Source organism: Triticum urartu, chromosome 1 (genome assembly GCF_003073215.2).
Source record: "Triticum urartu cultivar G1812 chromosome 1, Tu2.1, whole genome shotgun sequence".
Classification (NCBI taxonomy): domain Eukaryota; kingdom Viridiplantae; phylum Streptophyta; class Magnoliopsida; order Poales; family Poaceae; genus Triticum; species Triticum urartu.
Window position 1 is genome coordinate 521,005,525 of NC_053022.1, and position 20,625 is coordinate 521,026,149.

The 20,625-nt window shown below is 42.5% G+C and overlaps 1 protein-coding gene and 1 non-coding gene across 2 annotated transcripts; both read right to left on the bottom strand.

Moving 5' to 3' along the window:
* Positions 1–14,875: 14,875 nt before the first annotated feature.
* On the bottom strand, positions 14,876–14,948 carry TRNAR-ACG. Its single transcript has one exon. It is a non-coding gene; the product is annotated as a tRNA-Arg (tRNA).
* A 723-nt stretch (positions 14,949–15,671) lies between these two features.
* Positions 15,672–16,274, bottom strand: LOC125537298. The gene has a single exon (XM_048700595.1). It carries the CDS (start codon positions 16,186–16,188, stop codon positions 15,832–15,834), a length of 357 nt encoding a protein of 118 aa, XP_048556552.1. The 5' UTR covers positions 16,189–16,274; the 3' UTR covers positions 15,672–15,831.
* Positions 16,275–20,625: the final 4,351 nt, after the last annotated feature.

Here is a 20,625-nt window from a genome sequence, read left to right on the forward strand (position 1 = left end):
TTATAAGAGTTTGTTCCGGCTTGTCCTTTGCTACAAAAAGGATTGGGCCACCTTGCTGCACTTTATTTACTTTTGTTACTTGTTGCTCGTTACAATTTATCCTATCACAAAACTATCTGTTACCACTTATTTCAGTACTTGCAGAGAATACCTTGCTGAAAACCGCTTATCATTTCCTTCTGCTCCTCGTTGGGTTCGACACTCTTACTTATCGAAAGGACTACGATAGATCCCCTATACTTGTGGGTCATCAAGACTCTTTTCTGGCGCCGTTGCCGGGGAGTGTAGCGCCTTTGGTAGGTGGAATTTGGTAAGGAAAATTTTATATAGTGTGCTGAAATTTACTGTCACTTGTTACTATGGAAAGTAATTCTCTGAGGGGCTTGTTCGGGGTATCTTCACCCCGTCTAGTAGAGCAAAGAGTTGCTCCTCAACCTACTGAACCTATTGAAAATGAAACTCCTTTTGAATTTCCTTCGGGTATGATGGAAAAACTGCTAGCTAACCCTTTTACAGGAGATGGAACAAAGCATCCTGATGAGCACTTAATATATGTGGATGAAGTTTGTGGATTATTTAAGCTTGCAGGTATACCCGATGATGTTGCTAAGAAGAAGGTCTTCCCTTTATCTTTGAAGGGAGACGTATTGATATGGTATAGGCTATGTGATGATATGAGATCATGGGACTATAAAAGATTGAAGTTGGAATTTCATCAAAAGTATTACCCTATGCATCTTGTTCATCGCGATCGCAATTATATATATAATTTCTGGCCTCGCGAAGGAGAAAGCATCGCTCAAGCTTGGGGGAGGCTTAAATCAATGTTATATTCATGCCCCAATCAGGAGCTCCCGAGAGAAATAATTATGCAAAGTTTTTATGCTCGGCGTTCTGAAAACAATCGCACCATGCTCGATACTTCTTGTCCTGGCTCTTTTATGATGAAGACTATTGAATTCAGATGGAATTTATTGGATAGAATTAATCGCAACTCTGAATATTGGGACCTCGACGAAGGTAAGGAGTCAGGTATGACACCTAAGTTTGATTGTGTTAAATCTTTTATGGATACCGATATTTTCCATAAGTTTAGCACTAAATATGGACTTGACTCTGAGATAGTAGCTTCTTTCTGTGAATCTTTTGCTACTTATGTTGATCTCCCTAAGGAGAAGTGCTTTAAATATAATCCTCCCATAGAAGTAAAAGTAGCTGCACCTATTAAAGTTGAAGAAAAGACTGTCACTTATAATGATCCTATTGTTCCTACTTCTTATGTTGAGAACCCACCTTTCCCTATTAGAATAAAGGATCATGCTAAAGCTTCAACTGTTGTTCGTAAAAGCAATATTATAACTTATACACCTCCTGAGCAAGTTAAAGTAGAACCTAACATTGCTATTGTTAAAGATCTCTTGTCTGATAATATTGATGGGCATGTTATCCAGTTCGAAGGTGAAACTGCTAGAATTGCTAAGCCTTGTGATAAAGATAAACATAGACCTGTGGTAGGCGTGCCTGTTATTTCTGTTAAAATAGGAGATCATTGTTATCATGGCTTATGTGCTATGGGTGCTAGTGCTAGTGTAATACCTATTGACTTATATGAAGAAATTAAGAATGAAATTGCACCTTCTGAGTTAGAAGGTATTGATGTCACAATTAAACTTGCCAGTAGAGATACTATTTCACCAATTGGAATTGTTAGAGATGTTGAAGTCTTGTGTGGGAAAACTAAATATCCTGCTGATTTTCTTGTTCTTGGTTCCCCACAAGATAGCTTTTGTCCCATTATATTTGGTAGACCATTCTTAAATAATGTCAATGCTACCATAGATTGCACAAAGAATGTTGTTACTGTTGGCTTGGATGATATGGTTCATGAGTTTAATTTCTCTAAATTTAGTAAACAACATCATGAGGAAGAATTACCTAGTAAGGATGAAATTATTGGTCTTGCTTCTATTGCCGTACCTCCTAGTTATCCTTTAGAACACTATTTGCTAGACCATGAAAATGATATGTTCATGAATGAAAGAAGGGAAATAGATGAGGTATTCTTTAAACAGGAACCTATTCTGCAACACAATTTGCCTGTTGAAATTTTAGGGGATCCTCCTCCACCCAAGGGTGATCCCGTGTTTGAGCTTAAACCTTTTCCTGATAATCTTAAATATGCTTATCTTGATGAAAAGAAGATATATCCTATTATTTTTAGTGCTAACCTTTCAGAGCATGAAGAAGAAAGATTATTGAAAACTCTGAAGAAGCATCATGCTGCTATTGAATATACTCTTGATGATCTTAAGGGCATTAGTCCCACTCTATGTCAACATAAAATAAATTTGGAAGCAGAGGCCAAACCAGTTCGTGATCCTCAACGACGTCTGAATCCTAAAATGAAAGAAGTGGTAAGAAAAGAAATACTCAAGCTTCTGGAGGTAGGTATAATCTATCCCATTGCTGATAGTGAGTGGGTAAGTCCTGTCCATTGTGTCCCTAAGAAGGGAGGTATTACTGTTGTTCCTAATGATAAAGATGAATTGATTCCACAAAGAATTATCACAGGTTATAGGATGGTAATTGATTTCCACAAATTAAATAAAGCTACTAAGAAAGATCATTACCCCTTACCTTTTATTGATCAAATGCTAGAAAGATTATGCAAACATACACACTATTTCTTTCTAGATGGTTATTCTAGTTTCTCTCAAATACCTGTGTCGGCTAGAGATCAATCAAAGACTACTTTTACATGCCCTTTTGGTACTTTTGCTTATAGACGTATGCCTTTTGGTTTATGTAATGCACATGCTACCTTTCAAAGATGCATGATGGCTATATTCTCTGACTTTTGTGAAAAGATTTGTGAGGTTTTCATGGACGACTTTTCCGTCTATGGTTCCTCTTTTGATGATTGCTTGAGCAATCTTGATCGAGTTTTGCAGAGATGTGAAGAAACTAATCTTGTCTTGAATTGGGAAAAGTGCCACTTTGTGGTTAATGAAGGTATTGTCTTGGGGCATAAAGTTTCTGAAAGAGGTATTGAAGTTGATAAAGCCAAGGTCGATGCTATTGAAAAGATGCCATGTCCCAAGGACATCAAAGGTATAAGAAGTTTCCTTCGTCACGCAGGATTTTACAGGAGGTTCATTAAGGACTTCTCAAAAATTTCTCGGCCTCTGACTAATTTATTGCAAAAAGATATACCATTTGTCTTTGATGATGATTGTGTAGAAGCATTTGAAATACTTAAGAAAGCATTAGTCTCTACACCTGTTGTTCAGCCACCTGATTAGAATTTACCCTTTGAAATTATGTGTGATGCTAGTGATTATACTGTAGGTGATGTTCTAGGGCAAAGAGTTGATAAGAAATTAAATGTTATTCATTATGCTAGTAAGACTCTAGACAATGCTTAAAGAAGTTATGCTACTACTGAAAAGGAGCTTTTAGCAGTTGTATTTGCTTGTGATAAGTTCAGATCTTATATTGTTGATTCTAAAGTAACTATTCAAACTGATCATGCTGCTATTAAATACCTTATGGAAAAGAAAGATGCTAAACCTAGACTTATTAGATGGGTTCTCTTGCTACAAGAATTTGATTTGAATATTGTTGATAGAAAGGAAGCTGAGAACCCCATTGCAGACAACTTGTCTAGGTTAGAGAATGTTCTTGATGACCCACTACCTATTAATGATGACTTTCCTGATGAACAATTAAATGTTATAAGTACTTCTCGTAGTACTCCATGGTATGCTAATTATGCTAATTATATTGTTGCTAAGTTTATACCACCTAGCTTCACATACCAACAAAAGAAAAAGTTTTTCTATGACTTAAGACATTACTTTTGGGATGACCCACATCTTTATAAAGAAGGAGTAGATGGTGTTATTAGACGTTGTGTACCTGAGCATGAACAGGAACATATCCTACGCAAGTGTCATTCCGAGACTTATGCAGGACACCACGCTGGAGATAGAACCGCACATAAGGTATTGCAATCTAGTTTTTATTGTCCTACTCTCTTCAAGGATGCCCGTAAGTTTGTCTTGTCTTGTGATGAATGTCAAAGAATTGGTAATATTAGTAGACGTCAAGAAATGCCTATGAATTATTCTCTTGTTATTGAACCGTTTGATGTTTGGGGCTTTGATTATATGGGACCTTCTCCTGCCTCTAATGGATACACACATATTTTAGTTGCTGTTGATTACGTTACTAAGTGGGTAGAAGCTATTCCAACTAGTAGTGCTGATCATAACACTTCTATTAAAATGCTTAAGGAAGTTATTTTTCCGAGGTTTGGAGTCCCTAGATATTTAATGACTGATGGTGGTTCACACTTTATTCATGGTGCTTTCTGTAAAATGCTTGCTAAGTATGATGTTAATCATAGAATTGCATCTCCTTATCACCCTCAGTCTAGTGGTCAAGTAGAGTTGAGAAATAGAGAGCTCAAATTAATTTTGCAAAAGACTGTTAATAGGTCTAGAAAGAATTGGTCTAAGAAACTTGATGATGCATTATGGGCTTATAGAACTGCATACAAAAATCCTATGGGTATGTCTCCGTATAAAATGGTTTATGGAAAAGCATGTCACTTACCTCTCAAACCATAACACAAGGCATATTGGGCTATTAAAGAGCTCAACTATGATTTTAAACTTGCCGGTGAGAAGAGGTTATTTGATATTAGCTCACTTGATGAATGGAGAACCCAAGATTATGAAAATGCCAAGTTGTTTAAAGAAAAAGTTAAAAGATGGCATGACAAAAGGATACAAAAGCGTGAGTTTAATGTAGGTGATTATGTATTGCTATACAACTCTCGTTTAAGATTTTTTGCAGGAAAACTTCTCTCTAAATGGGAAGGCCCCTATGTTATCGAGGAGGTCTATCATTCCGGTGCCATAAAAATCAACAACTTCGAGGGCACAAATCCGAAGGTGGTAAACGGTCAAAGAATCAAACATTATATCTCAGGTAATCCCATAAATGTTGAAACCAATATTATTGAAACCGTAACCCCAGAGGAATACATAAGGGACACTTTCTGAAACGTTTCAGACTCCGAAAAGGAATAGGTATGTGGTACGGTAAGTAAACCAACTCCAAAACAATTTTAAGGCAATATTTCTCTGTTTTGGAATATTTAGAAAAATAAGTAGTAGTCCGGGAAGGACACGAGGGCCCCACGAGGGTGGTGGGCGCGCCCTACCCCCTGGGCGCGCCCCCTACCTCGTGAGCACCTTGTGTGCCCTCCGGACTCCGTTTTCTTGCACGATACGTATTTTGGTCGGTAAAAATTCATTATATATTCTCCCGAAAGTTTTGACTCCTGTATCACGCAAACCTCCTCTATTCTTGTTTCGAGCTGTTTTCTGTCAGGGTTTTCCAGGCTAGGCATCATGTCGTCTCCTCCTCCAACAATGGTGACAATGATGCTTGGCTAATGAATATATATCTGAATAGGGAAGAACCCACTAGGGTCAACAAGGATGAAAGGATCAAGAAGGTCACGGAGGATCAAGCTCCGGCATCAAAAGACATCCCTCAACTTGATCATAACCTTCTTACCCCAACTGAGATCGAAGCTTTCAAGATGATTGAGTTAGCTCGTATACAAAACAAGTATCTCACACAAGAAAATATTTTGTTGAAGGACCATATTGTCGCACTCAAGGGTATTATTCGCAAGCTGGAGGACCTCTTACGCACGATGTGCGATTATCCACCACCACCACCTTCTTCACCGACAAAGGAGATATAATCACATGGGTATGGGCACTCCCCTTGGCAACTGCAAAGCTTGGGGGAGGTGCCCCGGTATCGTATCACCATCACAACTCTTATCTTTACCGTTTTTCTTAGTTCGATCCTATTAGTAGTATCTTGATCTAGTAGAATAAAGTTTATGGCATGATCTAGTTTTGAGTTTTGCTTTATGATCTCTCTATGTAATCGAGTCCGTGAGCTATATATAATAAAGATTAGTGTTGAGTCAAGGGCTTGATTATTTTGCCATGATCTTGGGTGAATAAAAGAAAAGAGAAAAGGAAGAAAAAGAAACAAAGAGTTCATATTGATCTTATTGAGAGTAATGACTTCACATAGAAAGAGTATGATGATTAAAAGTTGTTGGGAGTTGGCAGACATAGCTTTGGTCATTGTTGCAATTAATAGAAAGTAATAAGGAAAGAGAGGTTTTCACATATAGATATATTATCATTGACCTCTTTTATGATTGGGAGCACTCATTAAAATATGACATGCTAAAGAGTTGATGTTGGACAAGGAAGACAACGTAATGAGTTATGTCTTTTTATATCTAAGATAAAGTATGTTGTCATGGATCCTCTAACTTGTTGAGCTTGCCTTTCCCCCTCATGCTAGCCAAATTCTCAGCACCAAGTAGAAATACTACTTGTGCTTCCAAAATTCCTAAACCAGTTTTGCCATGAGAGTCCACCATATCTACCTATGGATTAAGTAAGATCCTTCAAGTAAGTTGTCATCGATGCAAAGCAATAAAAATTGCTCTAAATATGTATGATTGATTGGTGTGGGAGAAATAAGCTTTATATGTTCTTGTGATGTGGGAGTAATAAAAGCGACGGACTGCATAATAAAGGTTCATATCACAAGGGGCAATATAAAGTGACATTCTTTCGCATTGAGATTTTATGCATCCAACCATAAAACCGCATGGCAACCTCTGCTTCCCTCTGCGAAGGGCCTATCTTTTATTATTATCTTCTACCTTATGCAAGAGTCACGGTGATCTTCACCTTTCCTTTTTCATTTTATCCTTTGGCAAGCTCAGCATGTTGGAAAGAACATGATATATATATATATATCTAATTCGATGTAGGGGAGCATGAACCATTATTGTCGACATTACCCTTGAGGTAAAAGGTTGTGGGGCAAAACTATAAGCCCCTATCTTTCTCTGTGTCCGATTAAAACTTCATAACCACAAGTATTGCGTGAGTGTTAGCAATTATGAAGGACTAAATGATAGTTGAGTATGTGGACTTGCTTTTTAGCTCTGACATAGTCTCTTTCCGATGTTATGATAAATTGCAATTGCTTCAATGACTGAGATTATAGTTTGTCGGAGCCCAATAAGGTTTATGATTTATACTTTCGCATTGTGAATAGATCATCACTTGAACGTAAGTAATCATATGACAAAATCTATATATGTTGTTGTTATGAGAATAATCATGATGCCTTCATGTCCGTATTTTATTTTTATCAACGCCTCTACCTCTAAACATGAGGACATATTTATTGTTATCAGCTTTTCGCTTGAGGACAAGCGAGGTCTAAGCTTGGGGGAGTTGATACGTCCATTTTGCATCATGCTTTTATATCGATATTTATTGCATTATGGATTGTTATTTCACTTTATGTCACAATACGTATGGCTATTCTCTCTTATTTTACAAGGTTTACATAAGGAGGGAGAATGCCAGCAGCTGGAATTCTAGGCTGGAAAAGGAGCAAATATTAGAGACCTATTCTACGCAACTCCAAAACTCTTGAAACTCCACGGAACATCTTAAAATAAATAAAGAAAAATCCTCGCCAGAGATGAAGGCCAGGGGGCCCACACCCTTCTCACGAGGGTGGGGGTGCCCCCCCCTAGGGCGCGCCGCCCTACCTTGTGGGCCCCCTGGTGGCTCTCCGATGCCCATCTTCTCCTATATGAAGTATTTCGATGAGAAAAAAATAACAAGGAACTTTTCGGGATGAGACTCCGCCGCCACGAGGCGGAACCTTGGCGGAACCAATCTAGAGCTCCGGCAGAGCTGTTCTGTCGGGGATACTTCCCTCCGGGAGGGGGAAATCATCACCATCGTCATCACCAACGCTCCTCTCATCGGGAGAGGGCAATCTCCATCAACATCTTCACCAGCACCATCTCATCTCCAAACCCTAGTTCATCTCTTGTATCCAATTCTTGTCTCAAAGTCCGGGATTGGTGCTAGTAGGTTGCTAGTAGTGTTGATTACTCCTTGTAGTTGATGCTAGTTGGTTTATTTGGTGGAAGATCATATGTTCAGATCCTATATGCATATTATTACCCCTCTGATTATGAACATGAATATGCTTTGTGAGTAATTACGTTTGTTCCTGAGGACAAGGGAGAAGTCTTGCTATGAGTAGTCATGTGAATTTGGTATGCGTTTGATATTTTGATAAGATGTATGTTGTCTAGCCTCTAGTGGTGTTATGTGAACGTCGACTACATAACACTTCATCATTATTTGGGCCTAGAGGAAGGCATTGGGAAGTAATAAGTAGATGATGGGTTGCTAGAGTGACAGAAGCTTAAACCCTAGTTTATGCTTTGCTTCGTAAGGGGCTGATTTGGATCCACATGTTTCATGCTATGGTTAGGTTTACCTTAATACTTTTGTTGTAGTTCCGGATGCTTGCAATAGAGGTTAATCATAAGTGGGATGCTTGTTCAAGTAAGAACAGCACCCAAGCACCGGTCCACCCACATATCAAATTATCAAAGTATCGAACGCGAATCATATGAACGTGATGAAAACTAGCTTGACGATATTCCCATGTGTCCTCGGGAGCACTTTTCCTATTATAAGAGTTTGCTCCGGCTTGTCCTTTGCTACAAAAAGGATTGGGCCACCTTGCTGCACTTTATTTACTTTTGTTACTTGTTGCTCGTTACAATCTATCTTATCACAAAACTATCTGTTACCACTTATTTCAGTACTTGCAGAGAATACCTTGCTGAAAACCGCCTATCATTTCCTTCTGCTCCTCGTTGGGTTCGACACTCTTACTTATCGAAAGGACTACGATAGATCCCCTATACTTGTGGGTCATCAGGACTACCTAGATAGTTGTGCTAGGAAAGAATTGTTGAGCAGACTGAAGAACTATTGAATAATATATCGAGGAATGATAATGACTGGACACTTCCTGAACCACCACCTAAACCAACACCGAAGAAGAGAGGTATTTTATTCTTCAGTCCTGGAGATATGCAAGAGGCAAAGAAATCTACGAAAGAAAAGGGTATTAAAGCTAAAGTTGTTAAGAATTTACCACCTATTGAAGAAATAAATGGACTCGATACCCCGACACAGGTAGTAAAGGTAAAAATCTCTTATAAGATTTGATGAAGGTGATATTCCTTATGATATATCTGCTAGCCAATGTGTGGATGAATTCGACAACTACATTGTTAAGCAAGAACATTTGAATACATATGTTAAGAAGCAATTGAAGCGCAATGCTTTCATGATTGATCGTTTGAGTGACTTGATGTTTAGAATATCTAATGATCTTAAGGCTCTAGATAAACATGCATCCATGGTATAAACCCAGTTAGAGCAAGTTGTTAAGTCTCAAAATGTTAATATGCACATCATTTATACATATATATAGTTCACTTGTTCTACTGAGGTAATTTTCTTGGTTAATATGCACATTATAGCCTGTTTCACATAGTAATTTTGTAGTTTTCGACTTGATAGGGATAGTAGAGAAGTGGATGTACGGCGATGATATGTTTGTTGGATCTCTATCAATATGGTGCAGGCTCAAAAATCTTGCATCATAGTTATCGAAATGGCCCAACAATTCACCATGATTTCTTGTAGATTATGCCTGTTTAATCAATGGCATGTTGGATCTCTATCAATATGGTGGTAAGATAGAGTGGCTTATGTATGCACTTATCTAGTTAACATTTGTATGCATTACATTACAATAGTAGTCTGGTTTGATTCCATAAGGTTTACGCTCTATGGTACTGTCAGCATGTAAATCACTTACAGAATAGTGATTATTCTCGCATCTCTTTAGCTCTCCTAATTACTTTATGATAACACGGAACTATATGTTCTAATTTTCTTTCTCAAAACATGCAAATGGTTAGGATTTTTCTATATAGATTTGATATGCAAATAGTAGTTTTGTATATACATTTTAGAATAATATATAATGCTACAAACTTGATAAGTTGTCACTCTAGTTGATGACATGGTCTCCAAAATACGTCTCCGAACTATTTGGAAGTGGGTTACTCCTGCTTAGTGATTAATGTTGTGTTGCTGTAATGAAACACTATTGTTGATTAATGAAACACAATTATTCCTTATAGGTTTAGCTATACCTCATGATTGACCTTTATATCATGTGAAATTAGAATGATGGTTCAGGTGATAATAACTATTGTTGCTTTTGTCGTAATCAACTTGCCATTTTGTAACAGAATCTAAGTTTGTTACAGGTTTCCTTGGCCAAAGCCGCAAAGGAAGTTTGAGCTGCAGAGGCAAAGTTGATGATTAAGAGGGTCTGCACAATGTTGTATATTTCTTATGTAATGTCGTGTAATTTTTATCAAGTTCATGTGAACCGATGTTGGATGTAAATGACCTTTACTTGGTGAAATTATTGAATGAAAATTTATGAAATGGGTCAAATTATGGTCCTGTTCAGTGGAAATTAATTGGGTTATGAAAAATCGTTCGAATATGTGTAATGGGTTGAGTTGTAGCTGGTAGGATGAATATCATGGTTTGTATTACAATAAATGCGATGATGGGCCTCGTTAGACAGAAAAAATTAGGCCAATGGCTATGCAGGATGCCACGTCAGGTCCACGTAGATGCCATTTCACATCCATGTTGGTACAACGTTATGCAAATCCATGACGGATTAGTTTGTCATAGAGGAACGGGTCTAGGGTGGGCCGGAGGGGCCAATGGATTGTTCGGTGACGGTCAGAATCCATCATGGTGGTGCAATTGTCAAATTATGACGCGATATACATGTCGGGTTCCAAATTCGTCATGGACCGCCCTCCTTGACGGGTTTGCATTGTTCTGTGACTGGACGAATCCGTCATGGATTAACAAGATTCTTGTAGTGTAACTGTTACATGATGAATGTTATCCAACACAATTACCCATCACCGATCCAATGCATACAATCTTCGCATATTGATTCTTGCTAAGTTACTTTTGTTGCTACTACGGTCACCATTGCTATAAAACTGCTGCAGTTACTGTTGCTATTGTTATCACTGCTATCAAACTATCATACTATTGTGCTACTGATCACTCTGCTGCAGATATTTAGTTCTCCAGGTGTGGTTGAATTGACAACTCAACTACTAATACTTGCAAATATTCTTTGGCTCCCGTTGTGTCGAATGAATAAATTTGGATTGAATACTCTACCCTCGAGAACTGTTGCGATCCCCTATACTTGTGGGTTATCACACATGCATATCTATTTTCTATCTCACCCCATCTCTTTATGTAGCTGATTTCAATGCCTCCTTTCTTAGCTCGGCAATGCGGTAAGATTTTTGGATGCATGTTGTGAGCAGGAAAGTTTTCTTTAGGGGTAGAACACTGCTTTTATTCAACTAAATGGAATGTGGGTATTCATAAGCTACACATGGCGCCCCAGATAAAGTGAAGTGGCAGCTTTAGCTAGGTCATGTGCTTCTCCATTATGCGCTCTCTTCTCATGATGCAGATGGGTGACCTCGAACTCTTCAATCTTCGTCTTGATATCATGAATAAACGCTTGGCTGGCACCTTTATACCCTCCCTGGATATGGTTGATCTTTGATTGACAGTCAATAGCAATACGAATTCTTCTTAGATAAAGATCCTCAGCCAGAGAAAGGGCTTCTCTCAATGCCATAGCTTCCAAGGACCAAGTCCTTAACCACAACAGCCTATGCACCCATATAGAGGCCATGCTTATCTCTGCATATTGCCACCAAGGACCCCCCCTTGTCATTGTTCCTGGAGATGGCGGCATCCACGTTGATATTCATACATAGGCTTGATCCAATTATTCCTCTCCTATCTTGAAGCCGCCGCTGGCATCATAGTGCCACATCTGGTAGGTCGCAATGGCAATATAGCAAGATCCAACAAGTAATTCTGGACAAAACTATATGTTGACAAGGGGGGACTGGAACTCGTTTTCATGAATCGCCATCGACGAGCCCACCAAATGGCCCATAGGGTAACAATCATCTTAATGAACTAGCCCTCCCTCATAGAATCCATCATCTCCATCAGCCATAACCTTGCACCAACGTTATTTCATGCAATCAAATGTTCGACAAGATCTTCATCAACAAGTGACCAAACACACTTTGACATATTACAAACAATGTGTGCATGTACACCATGTATCTTCAGCTCTATTGCAGATTTGATAGCTACTGGAATCCGCCATATTTCTCTTCTCCCTCACTGCCTCGGTTGGGATCAAGTTGTGAGAAAGACGCCATGCAAAATTTCTGACTTTGCTTGGAACCCTCATATTTCACAATTTTTTCCACTGATTCTGAACCGATGACGCGTCAGAAACCGAGGTCCTACCTTCAAGCCATGTTTCCCTTCTCTTTTTAGCGTCGACTAGGAGCTTATAAGCATATCTAATAGTGAAGATATTGTTTTGATCGTAGTGCCATGCCCAACTATCCTCTAAGTTGCGAGTACTTAGGAGAATGTTGAGAATAATCTGCGCATTAGGAGTCTGGAAATATTCATTAACTAATCCTCTATTCCATGACTTAGACGATTCATCAATAAAGTCACTGACTCGACTAGGTGGACCGGTAGTTCACCATTGGAGAGATCTTAGCATAAATTCTCAAGGTAACCAGTTATCCTCCCACGCATTCACTGAATGCCCATTGGCAATCCTTCGAATCAGTCCTTGCTTGAGCACAGAGATACCCTCGTTGACAACTCGCCAAACCTAGGAAGGGTGGCTCCCCAAGTTAGCTTGCAAAACATCGCCATCCAGAAAATACATAGCCCACAGAAGTTGAGTGCGTCAGGATCTTGGACGAGCCTCCAAGCTTGCTTAGCAACCATAGCTAGGTTAAAAAGTTGTATCTCGAAACCCTAGCCATCCTTGATACTTGGGCATTGTGAGTACATCTCAGGAGACCCAAGCAACCTTCCTTTGCCCTCCTTGAAATTATTCTCTTTGGCTCTGCTAAAATATTGCCATTGTAAGCTCTGACCCCACTGAAAACTAGAAAGGGAAAAGGCCACTGATAGGCGTCGGTGCACCGGCCGAAATTTCGGACAGTCGCACCGCGCACAAAGCAAAAATATTTGTATGTAACATTGTAGCATAAACCAAAAAAAACCATGAAAGCAAAATTGGTGTATGTTTCCAGCATATTTCCCATATTTCTACAACTGAAAAAGCACTCTTGTAGCATTCCATCAAGAAACAGTAACAATTTCTTGGGTGTAGATTCCTAGCTTGTTTACAAACATTAATCACCAAATACTTTCATAAAGTAACTTGGTTGAAGCACCCCCGGTGCACCGTCGACGCTCGTTGCACGGGGTTGCACGAACGATAGTAGCCAGCCAACGCCATTTAATGGATTTAGCAAAAAAACTCATCGGTCATAGCAAAAAAAAACAAAGATGGTTACAGCAAAAATCATCGCCGCCGTCTTCCCGGGTCAAATTTTCGCCATGAATGGATGTAGCAAAAACATCTCCGATAGTAGCAAAAAACAATTGTGGGCGCAACAAAAACCGTCGTCACCGCCGTCCCTGGTCGCATCTCCGCGATGAATGGATGTAGCAAAAAACATCGCCGGTAGTAGCAAAAAAAATATGGGTGCAACAAAAATCATCGTCGCCGCCGTCCCAGGTTGCGTCACGGCCATGAATGAATGTAGCAAAAAAAACCTCGTCGGTAGTAGCAAAAAAACAATTACGGGTGCAGCAAAAATCCTCGTCGCCACCATCCCTGGCCGCATCTCCGCCATGAATGAATGTAGCAAAACAACCTCGCCCATAGTAGCAAAAAACAATTACGGGTCCAGCAAAAATCATCCTCGCCGCCGTCTCAGGTCGCATCTCTGCCATGAATGGATGTAGCAAATTTTCTCGCCGATTGTAACAAAAACTGACGACGATTGCAGCAAAAGGCCATCTTCATCGTCGCGGTCGTACCTCCGACTTGAATGGATGTAGCAAAAAAATTCGCTGGTTCCAGTATGTCGGGATGTTGGTTCCAGCATGCGGCCGCCACGGTGGCAGCTGGCCGGATGACGCATTGGAAGATGAGAGGAAAAAAGCAACCGTGATGCGCCAAGGGCATTGTGGTGGGCCGAGGAGGAAAATCCAACAACGCAAACAATGAATCTGTAGACGTGTTAGCCATAGAATCGTTGGGCGATCTAGCAGTACGGGAGCGACCGGACGAAGCTTCGGCCGGTCCACCGCCACATAACGTTTCCCAAGGGAAAAACAATTCCTCTTGACTCTGTTAAAATATTGTCATTATAGGCTCTGACCTCACTAAAAACTAAGAGGGCAGAAACAAAAATGTACCAAAAAGCAGTCGTGATGGGCCAAGAGCATTGTGGTGGGCCGAGGAGGAAAATCCAACAACGCAAACAATGAATCTGTAGACGTGTTAGCCATAGAATCGCTGGGCGATCCAGCGGTACGGGAGCGACCGGACGAAGCTTCGGCCGGTCCGCCGCCACATAACGTTTCCCAAGGGAAAAACAATTCCTCTTGGCTCTGTTAAAATATTGTTATTATAGGCTCTGACCGCACTAAAAACTAAGAGGGCAGAAACAAAAATGTACCAAAAAGCAGTCGTGATGGGCCAAGAGCATTGTGGTGGGTCGAAGAGGAAAATCCAACAACGCAAACAATGAATCTGTAGACGTGTTAGCCATAGGCTTCGGCCGGTCCGCCGCCACATAACGTTTCCCAAGAGAAAAACAATTCCTCTTGGCTTTGTTAAAATATTGTCATTATAGGCTCTGATCGCACTAAAAACTAAGAGGGCGGAAACAAAAGGCAGTCAACTCTGCTGGGGATCAAACCCAGAATCTCTGGTTTCGTAGACCAGCGCCTTATCCATTGGGCCACAGAGTCACTAACGAATGTAATCAAACGTTAACATTACACCAGCAGGCACTAGTTACCCAACAGACCTGACATCACAACGAACTAATAATCAACCAAATGTAGCTGCTCCTGCTGGTACACAGCCGATGCCATGGCGGCCGCGGCAAGGCCACGTCAACATGGATCTGACCATGTTGCCCTGGACGCAAGTTCCCAAGCCGAAGGCCATCTCTCCACCCGATCCTTTTCCCCTTTTGTGAACATTCCATTCCACCGGATATCTGGACCAGAGGCCGACACGGCCGAGCGTAACCGGGACTCTTCGCCCCCCTTTTCTCTCTCGTCCATGATCCTGTCATGATTACCTTGACTCCCCCAGTGGTTGATCAGCCCCACTTTGCGTTCAGCTCACTTATCTCTCTAAAGAAAGCGTCATGTTGTTCCCGGCTCCACCGGCCAAATTGATTAGCACATCTCTTTCCCTTCCCTGCCCAGCGAATCTATTCCCCCCTTGCCGACGGTCGATGAGTGCGCTCTACTGCACTACCTGCTCGGCGAGTGCGCCGAGTTCGTACTTCGTCGTCCCGAGCAGCAGCGATGTGTCTGTCCTTGTGGTTTGTCGAGGACGAAACGGAAATTGACGGCCAATTTGGCCACTGTTCACATGGCCGGTCACCACCCGGTTCGTACGCGCGCGTGGTCACAACTCGTTCGTTCGTTCGATCGGATCATCGCAGGGAGACAAGGAGAGACGAGACGAGACTCGAGAGGGAGTCACATTTGAACAAGAACAGTCTGCATCTTCTGTACAAGCAGCGATTTTCCGCCGAGACATGGACACCGACGTCGCAACTACCGCCACCCAAGAACAACAGCTACACGTGAACCGACGACAAGGAAAATCAAGGAGTCATCTGAGGCGCTCGGCCGGGTCGGTCAGCTCGCCGGCGGCCGGCTTGTCGGCGGTGGCGGAGGCGGAGGAGGGCCGGCGTCCTTCGTCGAAGTTCTTGGCGTAGCTGGCGGCGTCGTACTGGAAGGTGATCATGGGGGGCGGCGCCCTGGGGCTGGGGCAGCAGGCGCTCTTCCTCACCAGCCGCCTGAGCAGCCGCCTCCACGCCCGCCGCCCGCTGTCGCGGCCGCCGTCGCGAGACAGGAGGTGGAACCGCCCGGGGCTCCGGTGCACGGCCGGCAGCCACGCCGGGGAGGCCATGCAGCCGGTGAAGTAGGAGGAATGGCTCGGCGTCGACGGCTCACTGTCCATCTCCATGTATGCTGTGGCAGAGCGCTGAGGCAGAGCTGTGTGTGAGTCTGAGGTCTCAGCTGAATGTGAGTGAGGGGTTTTGATAAGGTTATATACTCGTTTCGGAGAGGGTTGGATTAGGAGGGAAGAGACAAACAAAGGGGGATGGTTCCAAATTTCGGTCACCACTTAAAAATTCAGAAGTCTCAGTTATTTTGTCTTTCGGTTCGGCTGAATAGCACTTCTTTTTAACTCCCACTGTCCATGTTTACTAGGTGCTTACAACAATTTCACCATGGGCTGTGCCCCAAAAAGCACACCACTAAAACTGCTTATAAATGTGAATCCAATGGTATCAACTTTATTTAGTAATATAAAATTTGTAGTATTTGCTGGAGCAATCCTTGACCCAATTTAAATTTTCAAAGGCGTGCACACGTACTAACTCATGAGTACGTATTTGTTTTGAACTTAAAGGTGGCCACTTGTTTATTAAGCCTCCTTGCTGGAAAGCTAGTCACCACATCATTAGCTGCAATCATGACACGAGTTTAAAACCTCAAATGTATCATTAGCGAGAGGACCGCCGCAATAGATGCCATTGCAACCGAGGATCATTGCTAGCAGCTGCATACTATCCCACAGCACACATACAGCTGCTACAGTAGAACACAATTGCACTGGTAGCACCAACTACACCCACTAAAGTTTGTACTCCTCTACTCAGAATCACTCGGACACAGGTACACAGCCCCACAATATCCAAGGGAAGGAAAAAAATGTCAATTAAAAGATGATTTTTTTTATAAAAAAAAAAAGGAGATGTACCCGGCCTCTGCATCTGGCCGATGCATGCAGTCATTTTATTAATTATTCACAAAGTTCTTACAGGGTAATACATCAGTAAGCCTGAAACTACCATCTTGGCAACACCTGTCGCTACTCCTATCCCCGTGATGAATATCCAAGCCTAATACCAAACAGACATCGCTCCAACACCTAACATCTAATGTCGGATGCCCCATCCAGGCCACAATACTTGGATTGGGTTACAAACTGGTCCGACGCACTTTCAGTGGGCATCACATACACACGCTACAAGGGTCGTCACCTCCTTCATCCATTGATCCATCCTCAGATGAGATACTGACGCATCGACCTTGCCAGGGCTCTCAATCATAGACGCCACCACGACGGCAAACACCGCCGTCCTCCTGCGCGAGTCCATCGCCACCCATCGGACGCCGAGTCTCCACTGCGCCACACCGCTGAGATTCGCCGCCATTGATGTGTAAGATGAAGCACCGCTCCACCACCTATCGGCGCCCAACCACCAAGCCGTCCACATGTACGTCCAGCCGATGAATGTCTCTAAAGATGATGTCCCCATGGGGGTGACCATGAAGATGTCGCCATCATCTGATCCAGGAGGCCCCTCCATGCCTCCAATGAGGGCTACGATGCCCACAGGCGCCGCCGTCCATGGTAGCCTCCTCCAGAGATGAGGTTTCCCCTGGAAACAATGGAGCGATGGACGCCCAACCATTGCCTCCAACGAGAAAAACGACACCCACGGGCGCCGCCGACGATGGTGGCATCCTCACCCACTTCAGCAGCTAGGCCACCATCTCCTCCTCCAGTTGATCCGCTGCCGGGAAGCCACCGCGAGGCAACACCCACCAACCAGATCCTTTTGGACTGATGATGAAGACAACCAAAGATAAAGGAGGTCACATCGTTGTGTGACCGACGCCGTGGCCACACACACGTCCTCCCGAGGCGCCCGCTGAAGATCCACCGTCACAGCCACACCTCCAAGCCGCGACGGAGGGACGCCCCGCCGCCGCCATCATCCCCCCGCATGGGCTTTGCCCAGCCGGGATCCGGCGGCCGCGGGAGGGGAGGGGAGGCGGTGGAGATCGGGATCTGGAGTGGAGGGGAGGCGGAATATTTTAAAAGGTGATGAATGTAGGTTTTCACAAGGGTGATGAATCAGTACCGTTGACTGAAGAAAAATAATACTCCATCGGTTGCCGAATTATGAGATGTTTTAACTATTTTCTAAATTAGATGTATATAGACGTGTTTTAGATGTTTTTTTTGTGAAAAGACGTGTTTGGGTGTATTTGTTCACTCATTTCCTCCCGTCTATGTAATTTGTTCACTCATTTCCTCCCACTTCAGCAGCTAGGCCACCATCTCCTCCTCCAGTTGATCCGCTGTTGGGAAGCCACCGTGAGGCAACACCCACCAACCAGATCCTTTTGGACTGATGATGAAGACAACCAAAGATAAAGGAGGTCACATCGCTGTGTGACCGACGCCGTGGCCACACACACGTCCTCCCGAGGCGCCCGCTCAAGATCCACCGTCACAGCCACACCTCCAAGCCGCGATGGAGGGACGCCCCGCCGCCGCCATCATCCCCCCGCATGGGCTTTGCCCAGCCGGGATCCGGTGGCCGCGGGAGGGGAGGGGAGGCGGTGGAGATCGGGATCTGGAGTGGAGGGGAGGCGGAATATTTTAAAAGGTGATGAATGTAGGTTTTCACAAGGGTGATGAATCAGTACCGTTGACTGAAGAAAAATAATACTCCATCGGTTGCCGAATTATAAGATGTTTTAACTATTTTCTAAATTAGATGTATATAGACGTGTTTTAGATGTTTTTTCGTGTGAAAAGACGTGTTTGGGTGTATTTGTTCACTCATTTCCTCCCGTCTATGTAATTTGTATTAAATTATTCAAAACATCACGGTTGTACTACTCCCTCCATTTCTTTTTACTCTGTATATAAGATTTGGTTAAAGTCAGACTACATAAAGTTTGACCAAATTTATATAAAAAATATAAACATCTACAATACTAAAACTATATAGTATGAAAATATGGTTCGTGGTGCATCTGATAATATTGATTTCATATTATGAATGTTTATATTTTTTAATATAAAATTAGTCAAACTCTACAAAGCTTGACTTTGACCAAACCTTATATGGGGACTAAAAAAACGGAGAGAGTACCAAAGAAACACCCAAGCAGACTTGCTGCTATAAATATCAGCCCATTCGTCCAGGGTCCAGCTGTTTTATCAGACAAGCCAGTCCACTTCACGGACTGACGGAATAAATGAGGAATACATATCGAGGGCACGACGCGAGTGCGGATCAGATCCGGTGGTTGCACCCAACTGGAGAATGAGGATCATACGGAATTTATGTCCTGCAACCGCAGCAGCATGTTGCTAACGTGTAAACGAGCGTGCCGTGTAACCGAAAGTTGCATCCGTGTTCATGGCCGTCGTGATCGTCCTCGATCAGCTTCGTTTGGTTTAAACGAAAGGTAGTGCGGTGCAGGACCGGGAATGCCCAGTACTAGTATCTTTTGGAAGTTCTATACCAACCGTACCCTAGCTTGTCTGCCGCTTGTCTCTTCTGCTGATGAAGGGAGCTGGATCCAGTCCATCGATCGGGGTGGGACTGCATGCGCGGCAAAACCGTACCACTCCATCTCACAACTAAAGAAAAACAATCTAAGTGTTAAAAAAAACACAATCTAATGATATATTTCTCCCCTATGAGCGTACACAGTTATGCCCTGGTTTTATGGGCATCTTTTAGAGACCGAGCCGACAGACTTTAAGATTGACAAAGTCATTATTGACACCTCATTATCAACGAAAACATCGCGTCCCACTGAAATGAAACAATGTGCTAAACATGGGGTTGATCTCCGACGAGCTGGAGATACAACCTCCTAACCATGCAACCACAAGTGATTCTCCATTGAAATGATATTTAACCAAATTTAGAAAACTATTAGTACAATAAGCGCCCACCTCTATGACAGTTTTTTCGGCTTATTTATTAGCTCATGGGTAGAATTAAGAACAAGCCAAATGAGAACTCAAAATATGTGCCCACCTCAATTTCTAAGTTCCCCCTCCCCTATTGTTTGGAAATAAGCTGGGAAAGAGGTGCTTCCTGAGCTTCTCTTTAAAGCAAACCTTTTCTTTTTCAAAAATACACCTCTCCCATAATACCAAAAATGAAGCAGGTCAACGACCCAAACCTTGAGTTAACAGTTAACCACACTTGCATCTCAAGAACAAATGAGCTTTTCCCAGAAGGAAGGTAAAATCGCCGCCCTCGGCACACTTAGGATGCAGACAATCGTAATATGTTGAAAATAGTGCCAAGGCATCAACACCAAACAAATCAACCTACTCCAACCACTTCGGAGTATATACGAACTAAAGAGAAAACCGAAGCCCCTCCACTTTGGACAATCCTTGCTTGAGCATCACCTCTATCGAACCACAAACATATCACCTTGTGGACTATAATCCGTCGGCAGAACAACATGAGACTTAACAAAGAGTGTGACATCTAAAGACAACACCTTAAAGGATAGATAACCACCCTTATGTTGATGTTGTCATGTCAAACCAAAAGGGCGACATCTG